Raw genomic sequence first — 14,835 nt, 5'->3', positions numbered from 1 at the left:
TATAGTATTATATTATTATCCCTTCCTGTCTGATGGCCATTTAGGAAAATGGAAGAAGCATACCCAGCATGCCGTAACAAGGAAGCAGGAGATACAGGAAGGAAACAACAAGGAAGCAGGAGATACGGGAAGGAAACAACAAGGAAGCAGGAGATACAGGAAGGAAACAACAAGGAAGCTGGAGATACGGGAAGGAAACAACAAGGAAGCAGGAGATACGGGAAGGAAACAACAAGGAAGCAGGAGATACGGGAAGGAAACAACAAGGAAGCAGGAGATACAGGAAGGAAACAACGCAATGCGCAATATTCACAAACATTTCTGAGTCAGTTTAACATTTTTTTTTATTATAAGAGAGATAGAGATAATATAAAAACTTTAATATAATAAAATAGTTAAAAGGGAGGCGTCAATCGCCCGTTAAACACGACCCCGTTATATTAGGTCACTGTGTTCCTGCACCTTTAGTGAGGAATAAAACCAGAGAAAGATTGGGAGCAGAAGGACGTACCTTGGTGGCAACAGGGGGCTGTCTGTCCCATGTCCCGATCATTGCACCCTGGGGACAGAGGGACACGGAGAACAGAATCATGATACAAGTCAGATGAGGCGGTGTTGCTGTTTGGTCTCTATGTACGACTATTGGGGACCTCCCAAGAGCTGCTCACCGCCCTCCAAAAAAACTGAATATTATAATGCAAGTAGAGTGTCACTCGCGAGTTATGCAGCGCAGTCCCAGAGGAGCGACACGCAGCACGGGAGGGGGCGGGCATATTATAGGGGACAGGACTGGGAGTGTGGGGTCGCAGGTCAGGGTGGGGTGTACCTGGCACGGTGAAAGACATTTCCTTTCTGTTTCGAGACTCAGTCTGTCTGGGCAGATGCTGGACAGTCACATGGTACAGTTGGCCGGGTTCCACCTCGAAATTATTGTAGAAGAAGGACCACTGGCGTTGAAGAGGAGAAGTTCATTTTGCTGGCTAAGTACACCCTCCTGCAGTTCCCCCTCCCCCCCGCCTGTCCCGTCTTCCTCCTGGCATGGTCACGCTCAGCCTTGGCAGCACTGCCCTCCTCGTCTCCAGGCCACCCCTGCCCTCCTCGTCTCCAGGCCACCCCTGCCCTCCTCGTCCACAGGCCAACCCTGCCCTCCCCTGGCCCCCTATGCTCTGAAGGGCCAGAACCCTAGTAAACCCCCAGCTCAAGGCAGTGTCTCTCTTGCTTCCTATTCCTGACAGTATATTACTGCCTCCATTGCCTGTCTCTCAACCTATGGGCCTGATTTTTATGTCACTTTCCTCTGGCATTTGGCATTCTTCCCTACACATTTTAACATGCGTCTGGCATCGCCCTCATCACTGGCACTGTTCCTCTCTTCAGCCCTAGCACTTGTGCACCTGGCCTCGCCTGATTCCCTGGCTCTGCCCCTTACATCAGTACAGCTCCTCCCTCCCCCCGGGCACAGCTTCCCCTCTTTCCCCCCCCCCCCCCCGGCACAGCTCCCCCTCTCCCGGCACGGCTTCCCCTCTCCTTCCTCCCCCCGGGCACAGCTTCCCCTCTCCCCCCGCCCCCCGGCACGGCTCCCCCTCTCCCGGCACGGCTTCCCCTCTCCCGGCACGGCTCCCCCCTCCATCCCCCCCGGCACAGCTCCCCTCTCACCTTCTGGTTTTCTGAGTTGCGCTGGCTGGGGAACTTGTTTCCATACTGGAACTGGACGCAAACCTGCTGGTTGATGCTGGCCTGCAGCACAGACACCTCTGCCCCCTGCAGATCTTGGATGCTGGCTGTGAGGGAGACAAGAAAGCAGGGTTCACACAGGACACCCCAACATCAAAGCACATTGTCCGGGTGGGAAATCTGACCCCGCCCCCTCGCCTTTAGCATTCACGTCGTAAGTATTATCTTTGATGTATAATAATCAAACTGCTGGGCTAATAAGCTGGATGCTGCAAGCTTCAACCCATAGTAGCATTTGATACAACAGAGCTCTTAACGTTCTACTGACAGGCAGACACAAAATACTGAAAACAAAAGGACATTGCAAGAAACTCAGAAGCAAAATAAAGCAGCGTTCTCCTGGCTGAGTAAAAGCAGACAGTCGGTGGATAAGGCTGCTGCTGTCTGAAAACACTCGCTATTTATCTGCGGTCAGTTGGAACTTGTGAAGGTGACCTATCATTATCACCGATCCCCCCTGTTTTCAGCAAGTTTGCTTATACGTTATTCTGCTGGTGCAGCCGCCTAAATGTTAAGCCCAACTTTAAAGTGGCCCTTTTTTAAGTGGCAGGCAGTGTGGAGTTTAACAGGGAGTTCAACCGGAGTGGAACAAGTGGACAACAGAACACTGACTGGCCCTGAATCCGAACTATGCTGGAAAGGACATTTTCTATCCCAGACTTCACTCACATGAACACTAAACTATCACTGCCACGCCAACTCTACTATTTATATTTGCTCGGAAAGCATTTCTTTTCAAAATTCGCATTTCTTTCTACCAGCCTCATTATGTCTCTAACTCTATTCATATATCTCCATCTCTCCTTCCTTCTCCACGTCTCAGTTCACATGAACTCCTTTCTTACTTGCCCCCTCTGACACCACACAGCTATACACCCTGCACTAAATCACACCCCTGCAAATCGTGCTCACACATTCTCTTTCTTTCCATGCTTCTCCTCCTGGCTTCTGGGGATATCTCTCCCAATCCTGGTCCCTGTCTTATTTCTACATGCTCTCGTCCTCGCCTCCCACATGCAACTTCTACTCCTTCTGGTGTCAACCCCTCTAACTCATACCCATCCCCTGTTACCCTCCCTCCTCTCTCCCCTTTGGAATGGTCGCTCCCTTTCCAACAAGTTCCTATCTGTACAAAAAAAAAACACTAGATGGCGCTCATACACTCTAAAAAACACACAACTTAAACCATGCAGTGATATATAGTGACTAGTGATATCAAAAATAAATCAAAAATAAAGTGCATGAAGTGATAAATAGACACTCAAACCCTTAAGGACTGTTTCACGGTCCGCAAAGTAACAGGAAAAGGAATCAGGGGAGCGTCAGTGCCTAAGGAAAAAATGTGATACTCGCATAGTGCAATATGTTAACAATACACATACACAGGCAGAGCTCTCATAAGAGCACAGTGAGGCTAGATATTAATGATCACTAAGTATCAGAAATATTAGCTGTGTATGGGCATCTCTAATGACCCATACACACAGGAACATAAATAGGAGGTAGGAATCCAAAAGAGAGACACCAATCCAATACTTAAAAAATGTAGATATTTATCCAGCATTGATAAAAATTGGAGGCTTACAGGATTCCGGAAAGATAACAGCAAGTTTGTACACATGAAGGTTCACTCGAGTCGCGTTCTCGGGATCTCTGCACGATGCTGCTTCCTCATCCAGTCTCCGACCTGCGCTGCTTCAGGGGGCCGATACGTCACTTCCGGGTTCTTCAACTCGTATTGCGGACGCCACCGGAACTCCACAGCAGGCTCTCTCCCTCTGGATCTCACACGAGGGGTTACGTCCAGAGGGAGAGAGCCTGCTGTGGAGTTCCGGTGGCGTCCGCAATACGAGTTGAAGAACCCGGAAGTGACGTATCGGCCCCCTGAAGCAGCGCAGGTCGGAGACTGGATGAGGAAGCAGCATCGTGCAGAGATCCCGAGAACGCGACTCGAGTGAACCTTCATGTGTACAAACTTGCTGTTACCTTTCCGGAATCCTGTAAGCCTCCAATTTTTATCAATGCTGGATAAATATCTACATTTTTTAAGTATTGGATTGGTGTCTCTCTTTTGGATTCCTACCTCCTATTTATGTTCCTGTGTGTATGGGTCATTAGAGATGCCCATACACAGCTAATATTTCTGATACTTAGTGATCATTAATATCTAGCCTCACTGTGCTCTTATGAGAGCTCTGCCTGTGTATGTGTATTGTTAACATATTGCACTATGCGAGTATCACATTTTTTCCTTAGGCACTGACGCTCCCCTGATTCCTTTTCCAAGTTCCTATCTGTGTATGACTTATTTTTCTCTCTCACGCTCTGCTCCTCTTTTCTATAACTGAGACCTGGCTCACTCAGTCTTACTCTGCTCTGGAAGCTGCCCTCTCTTTCTCCCACACTCCGCATCCTGATGGCAGGGGTGGAGGCGTGGGGCTCCTGCTCTCCTCTATCTGCCGTTACCGAACCCTTCCTATTCCTCCCTCTCTTTCTTTTCCCACCTTTGAGGCTCACACAGTCCAGCTTTTTACTCCTCTCCCTGTCCATGTGGCAGTCATCTATCGTCCATACCTCTATAGTCCTACCTCTACTCACCCCCTTCTGTCTTTCTCTCTCTCTCTCTTTGAATCCTGGCTCTCTTTCTTCCTCTCCTCAGACTCCTTTGTTCTTCTCCTTGGAGACCAACTGCCACATTGATGACCCCTCCCTTGGGTTTCCCCGCTTTCTCTCTATAACCTCTTATTTTGGCCTTCACCAGTGGACAGCAGGCAATACCCACAAGGATGGACGCTGCCTAAACTGTTTTTCACAAAAAAACTCTCTCTGATTTCTCCATTTCCCACTTTCCTCTCTCTGACCATCACCTCATCTCATATCTTTCTCACTTCTCCACCTTCATCTGCCCCTCATTTCTGCAGAGACCTGCACTCTATTAACCTACCAGCTTTTTATGCCACTTTGCAGTCCTCCCTCTCCTCTCTCAGCTCTGCTCCAGACCCCGACAACCTGGTCAGGAACTACAACTCTGCCCTATCCTCCGCTCTTGATCTACATGCCCCGCTTTCTCTCTGCCGTTCTTGCTTTTCTAACCCCAGACCCTGGCTAAATTGCCACACGTGCATGCTGCGTTCCTGCACTCGTTCCACTGAACGCCACTGGAGAAAATCTGACACTCTCGTAGACTTCCTTCACAAATCAACACGCACAAGCCTAACCCATGTCTTCTCTGTCTTTGACTCTGTGCTCAGACCGTCCTCTGCTGCCTATTTTTCTTCCTTTCTTCTCATTTCACCTGAGGACTTTGCTGAGTATTTCAAGAAAAAGGTGGAATCCATACGTCAGGACATCCCCTCTGTATCCTCCTCCCATCCTACACCTCTTTGTAACTCTCCTCCTGCCTTCCACAACTCTTGTTCCGCTGTCACAGAGGAGGATGTGTCACTGCTGATCTCCTTGTCTGCCTCTAACACTTGCCCTCTTGACCCCATTCCCTCTCATCTCCTAAAACCTCTTGCTCCTTCTAGAATCCCTTCACTCGCATACATTATTAACTGCTCCTTCTACTCTGGTACCTTTCCCTCCTCCATCAAACATGCAACAGTTATACCATTACTCAAAAACACCAAGCTCAACCCTACCTGTCTTTCTAACTCGCCCTGTCTCCGTCCTGCCTTTTGCCCCTAAACTCCTTGAACGCTTTGTATTCTCTCACAACCTATTCTCTTCTAGACCCTCTAAAACCGCGCTGCTCACTCCACTGAAACAGCCCTCATTAAAATAACTCTTTGAAAAAACGCCCTGTGCTTGAAACATGTCAGAGGACTACCTTTGTGCAACTCAATGTTGCTAGTGGTTGCAGTTTGTGAATAAATTACCCGTCATCAACTTTTCCTGTCTGGATCCCCGGTTTTTGCTATTGGAGCAGTGCTTTCCATGTTCCTGTTCTCCAGGTCTTCTATCTCGCTAAAATAACGAATGACCTTCATGCTGCCAAAGACAGAGGTCATTACACTCTGCTCATATTACTCCACCTCTCTGCAGCACTTGACACCATGGACCACCCTCTTCTCCTTCACATTCTCCAAACTCTTGGTATCCGTAACAAAGCTCTATCCTGGATCTCCTCTTACCTCTCCCATCGTACTTTCAGTGTCTCTTTTGCCAACACCTCATCCTCTATCGATCTCTCTGTTGGGGGTACCCCAGGACTCTGTCCTGTGACCTCTTCCCTTTTCACACTCTCTCTAGGTGACCTTATCGCATCTCTTGGGTTCAAATATCACCTCTATGCTGATGACACACATTTACTTTTCGACCCCTGACCTACCACCTGCTGTACAGACCAAAGTTTCGGAATGTCTCTCTGTTATATCATCCTGGATGGCCCTCCGCCGACTTAAACTTAACATGTTAAAAATGGAGCTCTTCATATTTCCTCCAAAACCTGGCCGTTCTACCTCCTTCTACATTGCTGTTGACAGCACTATCATACACCCAGTATCACATGCACACTGCCTAGGGGTCACACAACTCCTGTCACATTAAAAATGTAGCTAAAACCTGTTGTTTTTTCCTCTGCAGTATTACAAAGATACGCCATTTCCTCTGTTGCTCGACTGCTAAAACTCTGACACAGGCCCACATTCTCTCCTGTCTCGACTACTGTAACCTCCTGCTGTCCGGCCTTCCTGCCACTCACCTGTCTCCCCTACAATCTATCCTAAATGCTGCTGCCAGAATCGCTCTACTCTTTCCTAAATCTGTCTCAGCGTCTCCCCTGCTGAAATCACTCTCTTGGCTTCCTATCAAAGCCTATATCACACACTCAATTCTCCTCCTCACTTTTAAGGCTTTACAATCTTCTGCCCCTCCTTACATCTCAGCCCTAATTTCTCGCTATACACCATCCCGACTCTTGCGTTCTGCTCTAGGATGTCTTCTCTCAGCCCCTTTTGTGTCCAAAGCCCTTTACCTTCCTCAAATCTTTTTCACTGACTCCCCCACACCTCTGGAATGCCCTTCCCCTCAATATCCGACTAGCACCCACTCTCTCTCCACCTTTAAGACCCATCTTAAAACCCACCTCCTTAACGAAGCATATGAGTAGCTCTGTGGCTCATACTTGATACCTCATACATTGACTTTGGCCCCTTGCAGACGCACTTACCAGAACACCTTCCTACTGTCTCTGTTAGTCCTTACTACCTACCAATTAGATTGTAAGCTCTTCGGAGCAGGGACTCCTTTTCCCAAATGTTACGTTTATGTCGTCTGAAGCACTTCTTCCCATTGTGTTATTTGTTATTTATATGATTGTCACGTGTATTATTGCTGTGAAGTGCAATGTACATAAATGGTGCTATAGAAATAAAAAGATAGACATACATACCTACGCACATTGGGTAGATATGCCATGCACGTGTTTTATGTGCAATACGTATAACTTCCTATTCACCAACCACACACACACACACACACACACACACACCTTTAAGCTCACCAGAGCCTTGCCAATAAAAACTTTAATGTAATCTTAAAATCTAGAACCTTGGAGGTTGCATCTCCGACACACGTGTGTTTATATGAATGACACACGTGTGTTTATATGAATGACACAAGTGTTTATATGAATGACACACAGACACTTGCTACTCACAGTCTTCTTCCGCGGTCCATTTGATTACTAGCACCGGCACATTCTTCCCCTCCTCATTCCACTCCAGCCCTACGGTGACATCCATAGCAGAGGGGGCCGCCGGAGTCCAGTGATAAGTGCGCAGCCAGCTGACATCCATGCAGGAACCTGGCAGAGAGGAACATAACCGTGTACTAATCTCAGGCAGATTTACTTCAGGGAGCGCGTGCACGTACACACGCACGCACACACGCACGCACGTAGACACACACGCACGCACACACGCACGCACGTACACACGCACGCACGTACACACGCACGCGCGCACACTTTGCTACAATGTAGCAAACAGTGGGAACATTAGATACTAATGTCATAAAGACAGTGTCAAATATAGCGGTCTCGTATTCGCAGTCCAGGGGGAGCATAAAGGGAAACAAGACAAAACAATCTAAGTGCAGACAATAAAATATAGACCGCAGAGGCGTCTTACCATCTGATCGATCGCTAAACGGCGGCGGGGGGTGAGCCAGGCACATATCAACTCTCCTACATCACAATTGGTGATTCATGCGTTTTATTAACGTTTTTTTATTGTAAGTGTGCATTTTTAGTACCATTATAAAATGACGTTTTACTATTGGTCTGCACTATGGATATATTTCTTTTTTACATGCATCCTCATCTCGCTGCGATTGGAGAATAACATCACTCCAAAGCCTGAAGCTTTTCCTGCTATCCAAGCTGTCTCTTGTTGCCCGTTTCTTTACTAAAATCCTGTGTAGGCTGCACATAGGAGCCAAGAATTCTACAGAGTTAATTTACTATATTTTATTGTCTGCACTTAGATTGTTTTGTCTTGTTTCCCTTTATGCTCCCCCCCTGGACTGCGAATACATTTCCACGATTTGGGGACCAGAGGAAACAGTCCCTACCAGATGGCTCTGAGCAGGGGGTTATAATATATATATATATATATATATATATATATATATATATATATATATATATATATATATATAGGGAACCATGTTAAAAATGGTTATTGAGGCAAAAAGTGACACTGTGTGCTCATTTGCATGTCATTTCCCAGAATCCCTTGCTGCAGTGGAAGTGCTGTATGCTGGGTGATAATGGGGAAAGGCGGGGTTGCAGACCTGCCTAAGACATGCAGATGAGCATACAGTTATATTTGCTTTCCTGTGGAGGGTTTTCGTCACTTTTTTTACTCACCATAACTTAACTCAGTATTATGGTATATATATATATTATATATATATATTATATATATATATATATATATATATATATATATATATTCATGTATTTGCACTATTATTATTCACTGATCACTATTGAGTTATTTATTATCACTATATTTTAAGTGGTCACTAATAGTGTTAGCGCCTGTTCTTTCACCGTCACACATCAAATATACCGGTCTCTACACTATTGCCACACGGGTGGTGTTGCTGAAGTGAAAAGCTAAGGAGGGGCAATATATAATAAATATGACCTACTCAAACATTAGACATGGGGTGGGGCAACTCCAGTCCTCAAGGGGCCACCAACAGGTCAGGTTTTCAGGATATCCCTGCTTCAGCACAGGTGGCTCAATTGAAGACTGAGCCACCTGTGCTGAAGCAGAGACTGAGCCACTTATGCTGAAGCAGGGATAATCTGACAACCTGACCTGTTGGTGGCCTCTTGAGGACTGGAGTTGCCCACTCCTGCAGTAGCCCCATATAATTCATAGTGTCACAAAACCATCAACCACAATGGAGGTGCATTTCAAAACGGTAACGGCTTGATTAGGAGTCTGGAAGATACAAGGTCACTTAGGCGGCGTGTATAGTGCCCGCGACGGGTGACGCGACGTCACCTGTCGCCGCTACCGAAAGTTAGTTTTCACTTTGCGGTGGCGTCACGGGCTTTGTGGCATTTGATTGGTTTAGGGGCTGTCACGAGGCGGCAGCCCTTGAAAAATCAAATATTTCCAGCTTCCAAATTTGGCGACGCGACGTCGCTCCATCGCATTGTCACCGTCGCGCTTACTATAAGCGCACGCGGCAGCAATGTATTTGTTTTTGGGCGACGTCGCGTCGCTGTTCCCCGTCATGGGCACTATACGCAGGCCTTAGTGTGTCGTATCGAAGATGATATTGATTCCAGTTCGGGCAGAAATTTGTACTTTTTTTTGTGGTTTTATTTATATACTGACTGATGGCTTTGAACTGTATGGAAATCATTATTGTATTTCATATGATTATATTATAGAAGTTATGTTTTTCCAAGTACCAAAAATAATTCAATCTTGTCGGAAGATACAAACTGAACGAAGGACGGGGAGCCAAGGATTGCTAATTAAAATGACCAAAAATTAAATTACTGTAAAAAAACAGTTCAGCGATATTGTATTGTAATGTGTGTGAATCCGGTATGAAGACAAAATGTCAAAGTATACACTATATTGTCTGATGGTTCTTTCTTTACATACGTATTATGTCGCATATTGAAATTAGTATTTTCTGATAGATTCAGTTATATATTTAGTTATATTGGGAGTGCAGGTGCAGATGTGCCGAGTTCTCTGTAGATTAGCCCTGTGTGGGTGACATTTGAGTGACTATAGACAACTGTGGTTTGAGCTGATGCAACTGGAAGAGACTATGGCATTAGGTTGGATCTTTCCAGAAAAATGCCATATTAGGTTATTTTCTGTATGGAGGCGTGGGCAGTTCCTTATCAGATGACATCATTTTGGCTGTAGGACCTTATCTGGTAATAGAATTAGTGATAGTCAGCTCTTGCTAAGGAATATTATCTGGATAAATATCTAGCAAGGGGGTAGCTGAAGGAAGCACAGAAGGATTACACCAGGAGGAGCACAGAAGGATTACACCAGAAACAGAACAGAAGGATTACAGCAGCAGGAGCACAGAAGGATTACACCAGAAAGAGAACAGAAGGATTACACCAGGAGGAGCACAGAAGGATTACAGCAGGAGGAGCAGAGAAGGATTACAGCAGGAGGAGCACAGAAGGATTACAGCAGGAGGAGCAGAGAAGGATTACAGCAGGAGGAGCACAGAAGGATTACAGCAGGAGGAGCACAGAAGGATTACAGCAGGAGGAGCAGAGAAGGATTACAGCAGGAGGAGCACAGAAGGATTACAGCAGGAGGAGCACAGAAGGATTACAGCAGGAGGAGCACAGAAGGATTACAGCAGGAGGAGCACAGAAGGATTACAGCAGGCACACAGAAGGATTACAGCAGGAGGAGCACAGAAAGATTACCCCAGGAGGAGCACAGAAGGATTACACCAGGACGAGCACAGAAAGATTACCCCAGGAGGAGCACAGAAGGATTACAACAGAAAGAGAACAGAAGGATTACAGCAGTAAGAGCACAGAAGGATTACCCCAGGAGGTGCACAGAAGGATTACCCCAGGAGGAGCACAGAAGGATTACACTAGGAAGAGCACAGAAGGATTACCCCAGGAGGAGCACAGGAGGATTACCCCAGGACGAGCACAGAAGGATTACCCCAGGAGGAGCACAGAAGGATTATCCCAGGAGGAGCACAGAAGGATTATCCCAGGAGGAGCACAGAAGGATTACATCAGGACGAGCACAGAAGGATTACACCAGGACGGGCACAGAAGGATTACAGCAGGAAGAGAACAGAAGGATTACAGCAGGAGGAGCACAGAAGGATTACACCATGAGGAGCACAGAAGGATTACCCCAGGACGAGCACAGAAGGATTGCATCAGGACGAGCACAGAAGGATTACATCAGGACGAGCACAGAAGGATTACATCAGGAGGATGTGAGAGAGACGGGTTAACATAAGGAGATGAAGTAGAAACGTTTTATCATGATATTAAGATCAAATACAAGGATCCCACTCAGAAACAGAAAACTATGCCACCATCTTTAAGAATATTATGATTTATTTGGAACGTCACCGCCATTTTGTACTATTTTTGTATGTGAGTATTTATCTTCAAAATAAACGTTTCTTTTTATGTGATGTGATCAGAGAGTACTGTGGTGCTGGGGTAATCGAAGAAAGAGAAATAAGAACATTTTACAACAACATATCATAGAAAGATGTAGCCAGGCATAAAGTGAATGCTGTGCTTATCTGTGCATTAAAGAGCGGGGTTTTTTTGCTTATCCAATTCCGGCATGTTCACCGGATACGAATTGTTCTGCACTTCGAGCTAATGTTAGAATAATATTTATTGTATAAAAGAGAAACAATGACAAGTTACCTGCACATTCTGGGATAAAAATAGTGCTGTCACAGATTAACCCTTTGAGTGCCGGAGAGGATGTGGGGCGGCACAATGCGATCACGTGACTGCGGCGGCCATTTTGGAGGAAAACAGAAGAGGAGGGATCCTCCTCAGTCTCCTCACTGGTTAGATTGCATTCTGCGCTCCATGGGAACCAGTGGCGTAACTACAAGTTTTGTGCCACCTGCTAAAAAAAATTAAAGACTCACCCCCCCTGCCACTCCCCCCCCAACCTCTTCTCTAACTCTCCCCCCTAACTCTCACACTCCCCCTTCTTTCTAACTCTCTCCCTCCTCTGTAACTTTCTCACACTCTCCCCCCTCCTCTCTAACTCAATTCCCCCTTCCTCTCACACTCCCACACAGGAGGTTGAGCCCGATCTCTGGACATACCCAACTCCCAGTGGCCCCCCCCCCCCCATCCCATGCATGGCAGGGTTTTGCAGTAGTGTAGTTACGTCCCTGATGAGAACGCAGGACGCAATCTAACCCGGACAAAACAAGTCCTTTGAGCAGGACAGAGTGATTACGTCATGAGGCACGCTAAGGGTTAAAGATTGGAAGCACTCCCCAAAGACAATAGAGTGCCTTCTAAGCAGTGAGTGCTGACCAATCATCAGTGGACTTATGAGGGGGGGGGGGGAAACTATAGAGGCCTGTTGTGGCAATTTTGGAGCAAAGCGTCATTTTTGTGTTGCGCCACTTTGCACCAATATATAAAAGGACGTTGCACAATGTTTTTGCGCTGTGTGCGTCAGCTTATTTTTGGAGGAGCTAGGGATGAACGATATGGCGCACAGATAAAAATGAACGTTATCACATTCCCCTGGGCATCCCTTTCTCCGTACTGTAGTAAGCATCCATATGGAATGGATGAGGTATGCATAAGCCTATTTTTTATATTTGAATTATAGTGTTTTCCTTTTTTTCCTTTTCAGAAGTTAGATTGTGTGTGTGTTTGGGAAACTTGACCTCGGAGAAGATCATTACTGGCACACGTGCTGCAAACTGAAGCATGTGGATGTTTTTATGCATATTTTTAAATATATACTGGATTATTATTTCTTTTCCCCCCAAGCTCAGTGAGAGAGCAGTGTCCACAGGCAGGGGACACCAAATACAGTCAAATGTTAACTTACTGTCCTTCGCGGAGCACTGGACCCCCTGCAAAGAATAAAAACAGAACAGTCAGTTCCTGGAAGCGGTTTATCAGCCAATACTAATGGCCCAGATCCACTGCAAAGTCTCAGAAACAATGTTTCCTCGTACAATTTGCCTATATTTTTCCCCTCACCCCAAACACACACTGTGTTGTCAAACCCTCTGCGATATTTTGTTATTGTATATGTGAGTGGCACTGTAAAATACTTGTATGCTTATACAGGCAGTCCTCGGTTATCCAATGGAATCCGTTCTGGAAGCGGCGTTGGATAGTGAAACCGTTGTAAAGTGAGTCCCCATGTTAATCAGTGGCGGTGAGCGTCGGATAACGCATTCAGGCGTCGGAAAATGGCCCTTAGGGTTGCGTTGTAAAGCGTCGGATATGCCATTCGTTGTTAATTGAAACGTTGGATAGCGAGGACTCTCTGTATTAGCCAGTGGTGGGAAACCCTCAGCTTATACACAGTTTCCCAGTATGGGTTTTAATGTACGTTGTACAATAGAAGCGTGGTGTTGTGTCAAAAATATGTGCAATGTCCTACATCTTAAACCAACATCTCCCATCCGATCTTTAGACTGTAAGATCCCAATGATCCCCATCTCACTGATCCCCATCTCACTGCCAAGTGTCCGACTGGAAACATTGTATCAGCCATACGTCTCAATCACACACACTCACCGGCTGAGAGCACTGGAAGTCAGGCGACCTGATGACCCGGAGGCCCCGGGTGACACAGGTGAGGACTCCCACCCACAGAGCCACTGCAGGGGGCAACCCATGCTGCCGAGACCACCACATGGGCAGTGCCAGCCCCCCCAGGGCAGGTACACCGACCACCAAATAAACCCTGTGACTTCCAGTGGTGGGAACGCACCCGGAACTTCACCTGCGGGTGTTGGGCGAAGTGGAGGTGCTGCCCCGCTTCCTCATTCACTTAGGGAGGAACAATATGCAAAGCACACGGAAGTGGCTGACCAATCAGGCAGCCAGTATGTCCAACGTGGGCGTGGTAATGCGATGCTCGGTACGTAAATAAGGCGAGAGATTGGCAAAGGGAAACCCACGGGCAGTGTATATAAAGGGGCAGGGGGCAGTGTGTGTAAAGGGGCAGGAGGCAGTGTGTGTAAAGGGGCAGGGGGCAGTGTGTGTAAAGGGGCAGGGGGCAGTATGTGTAAAGGGGCAGGGGGCAGTGTATGTAAAGGGGCAGGGGGCAGTGTATGTAAAGGGGCAGGGGGCAGTGTGTGTAAAGGGGCAGTGGGCAGTGTATGTAAAGGAGCAGGGGGCAGTGTGTGTAAAGGGGCAGGGGCAGTGTGTGTAAAGGGGCAGGGGGCAGTGTGTGTAAAGGGGCAGGGGGCAGTGTGTGTAAAGGGGCAGGGGGCAGTGTATGTAAAGGGGCAGGGGGCAGTGTGTGTAAAGGGGCAGGGGGCAGTATGTGTAAAGGGGCAGGGGGCAGTGTATGTAAAGGGGCAGGGGGCAGTGTATGTAAAGGGGCAGGGGGCAGTGTGTGTAAAGGGGCAGTGGGCAGTGTATGTAAAGGAGCAGGGGGCAGTGTGTGTAAAGGGGCAGGGGCAGTGTGTGTAAAGGGGCAGGGGGCAGTGTGTGTAAAGGGGCAGGGGGCAGTGTGTGTAAAGGGGCAGGGGGCAGTGTATGTAAAGGGGCAGGGGGCAGTGTGTGTAAAGGGGCAGGGGGCAGTGTATGTAAAGGGGCAGGGGCAGTGTATGTAAAGGGGCAGGGGGCAGTGTGTGTAAAGGGGCAGTGGGCAGTGTATGTAAAGGGGCAGGGGCAGTGTGTGTAAAGGGGCAGGGGGCAGTGTGTGTAAAGGGGCAGGGGCAGTGTGTGTAAAGGGGCAGGGGGCAGTGTGTGTAAAGGGGCAGGGGGCAGTGTGTGTAAAGGGGCAGGGGACAGTGTATGTAAGGGGCAGGGGGCAGTGTGTGTAAAGGGGCAGGGGCAGTGTATGTAAAGGAGCAGGGGGCAGTGTATGTAAAGGGCCGGGGGGG

At 47.5% G+C, this 14,835-nt stretch overlaps 1 protein-coding gene across 4 annotated transcripts in view; it reads right to left on the bottom strand.

Moving 5' to 3' along the window:
* IL17RA (interleukin 17 receptor A) overlaps positions 1–13,790 on the bottom strand; it is a 31,167-nt gene extending 17,377 nt beyond the window's left edge. For 3 of the 4 annotated variants that reach the window (XM_075602411.1, XM_075602412.1, XM_075602413.1), the window contains exons 1-6: positions 13,517–13,790; positions 12,816–12,840; positions 7,394–7,540; positions 1,657–1,781; positions 827–947; positions 512–559 (exon numbers count right to left, since the gene is read on the bottom strand). In XM_075602411.1, the coding sequence (XP_075458526.1) occupies positions 512–559; positions 827–947; positions 1,657–1,781; positions 7,394–7,540; positions 12,816–12,840; positions 13,517–13,636 (586 nt within the window). In that variant the 5' untranslated portion in view covers positions 13,637–13,790. Of the gene's footprint in view, positions 1–511; positions 560–826; positions 948–1,656; positions 1,782–5,612; positions 5,729–7,393; positions 7,541–12,815; positions 12,841–13,516 lie in introns of those variants that run through there. The other variant, XM_075602414.1, reaches the window with a different exon arrangement.
* Between the last annotated feature and the right edge of the window lie 1,045 nt (positions 13,791–14,835).

This window comes from Ascaphus truei, chromosome 5 (genome assembly GCF_040206685.1).
Source record: "Ascaphus truei isolate aAscTru1 chromosome 5, aAscTru1.hap1, whole genome shotgun sequence".
Taxonomy (NCBI): domain Eukaryota; kingdom Metazoa; phylum Chordata; class Amphibia; order Anura; family Ascaphidae; genus Ascaphus; species Ascaphus truei.
Note: the sequence above shows the minus strand (reverse complement) of the source record. Positions and strands in the feature narration are given on the sequence as shown.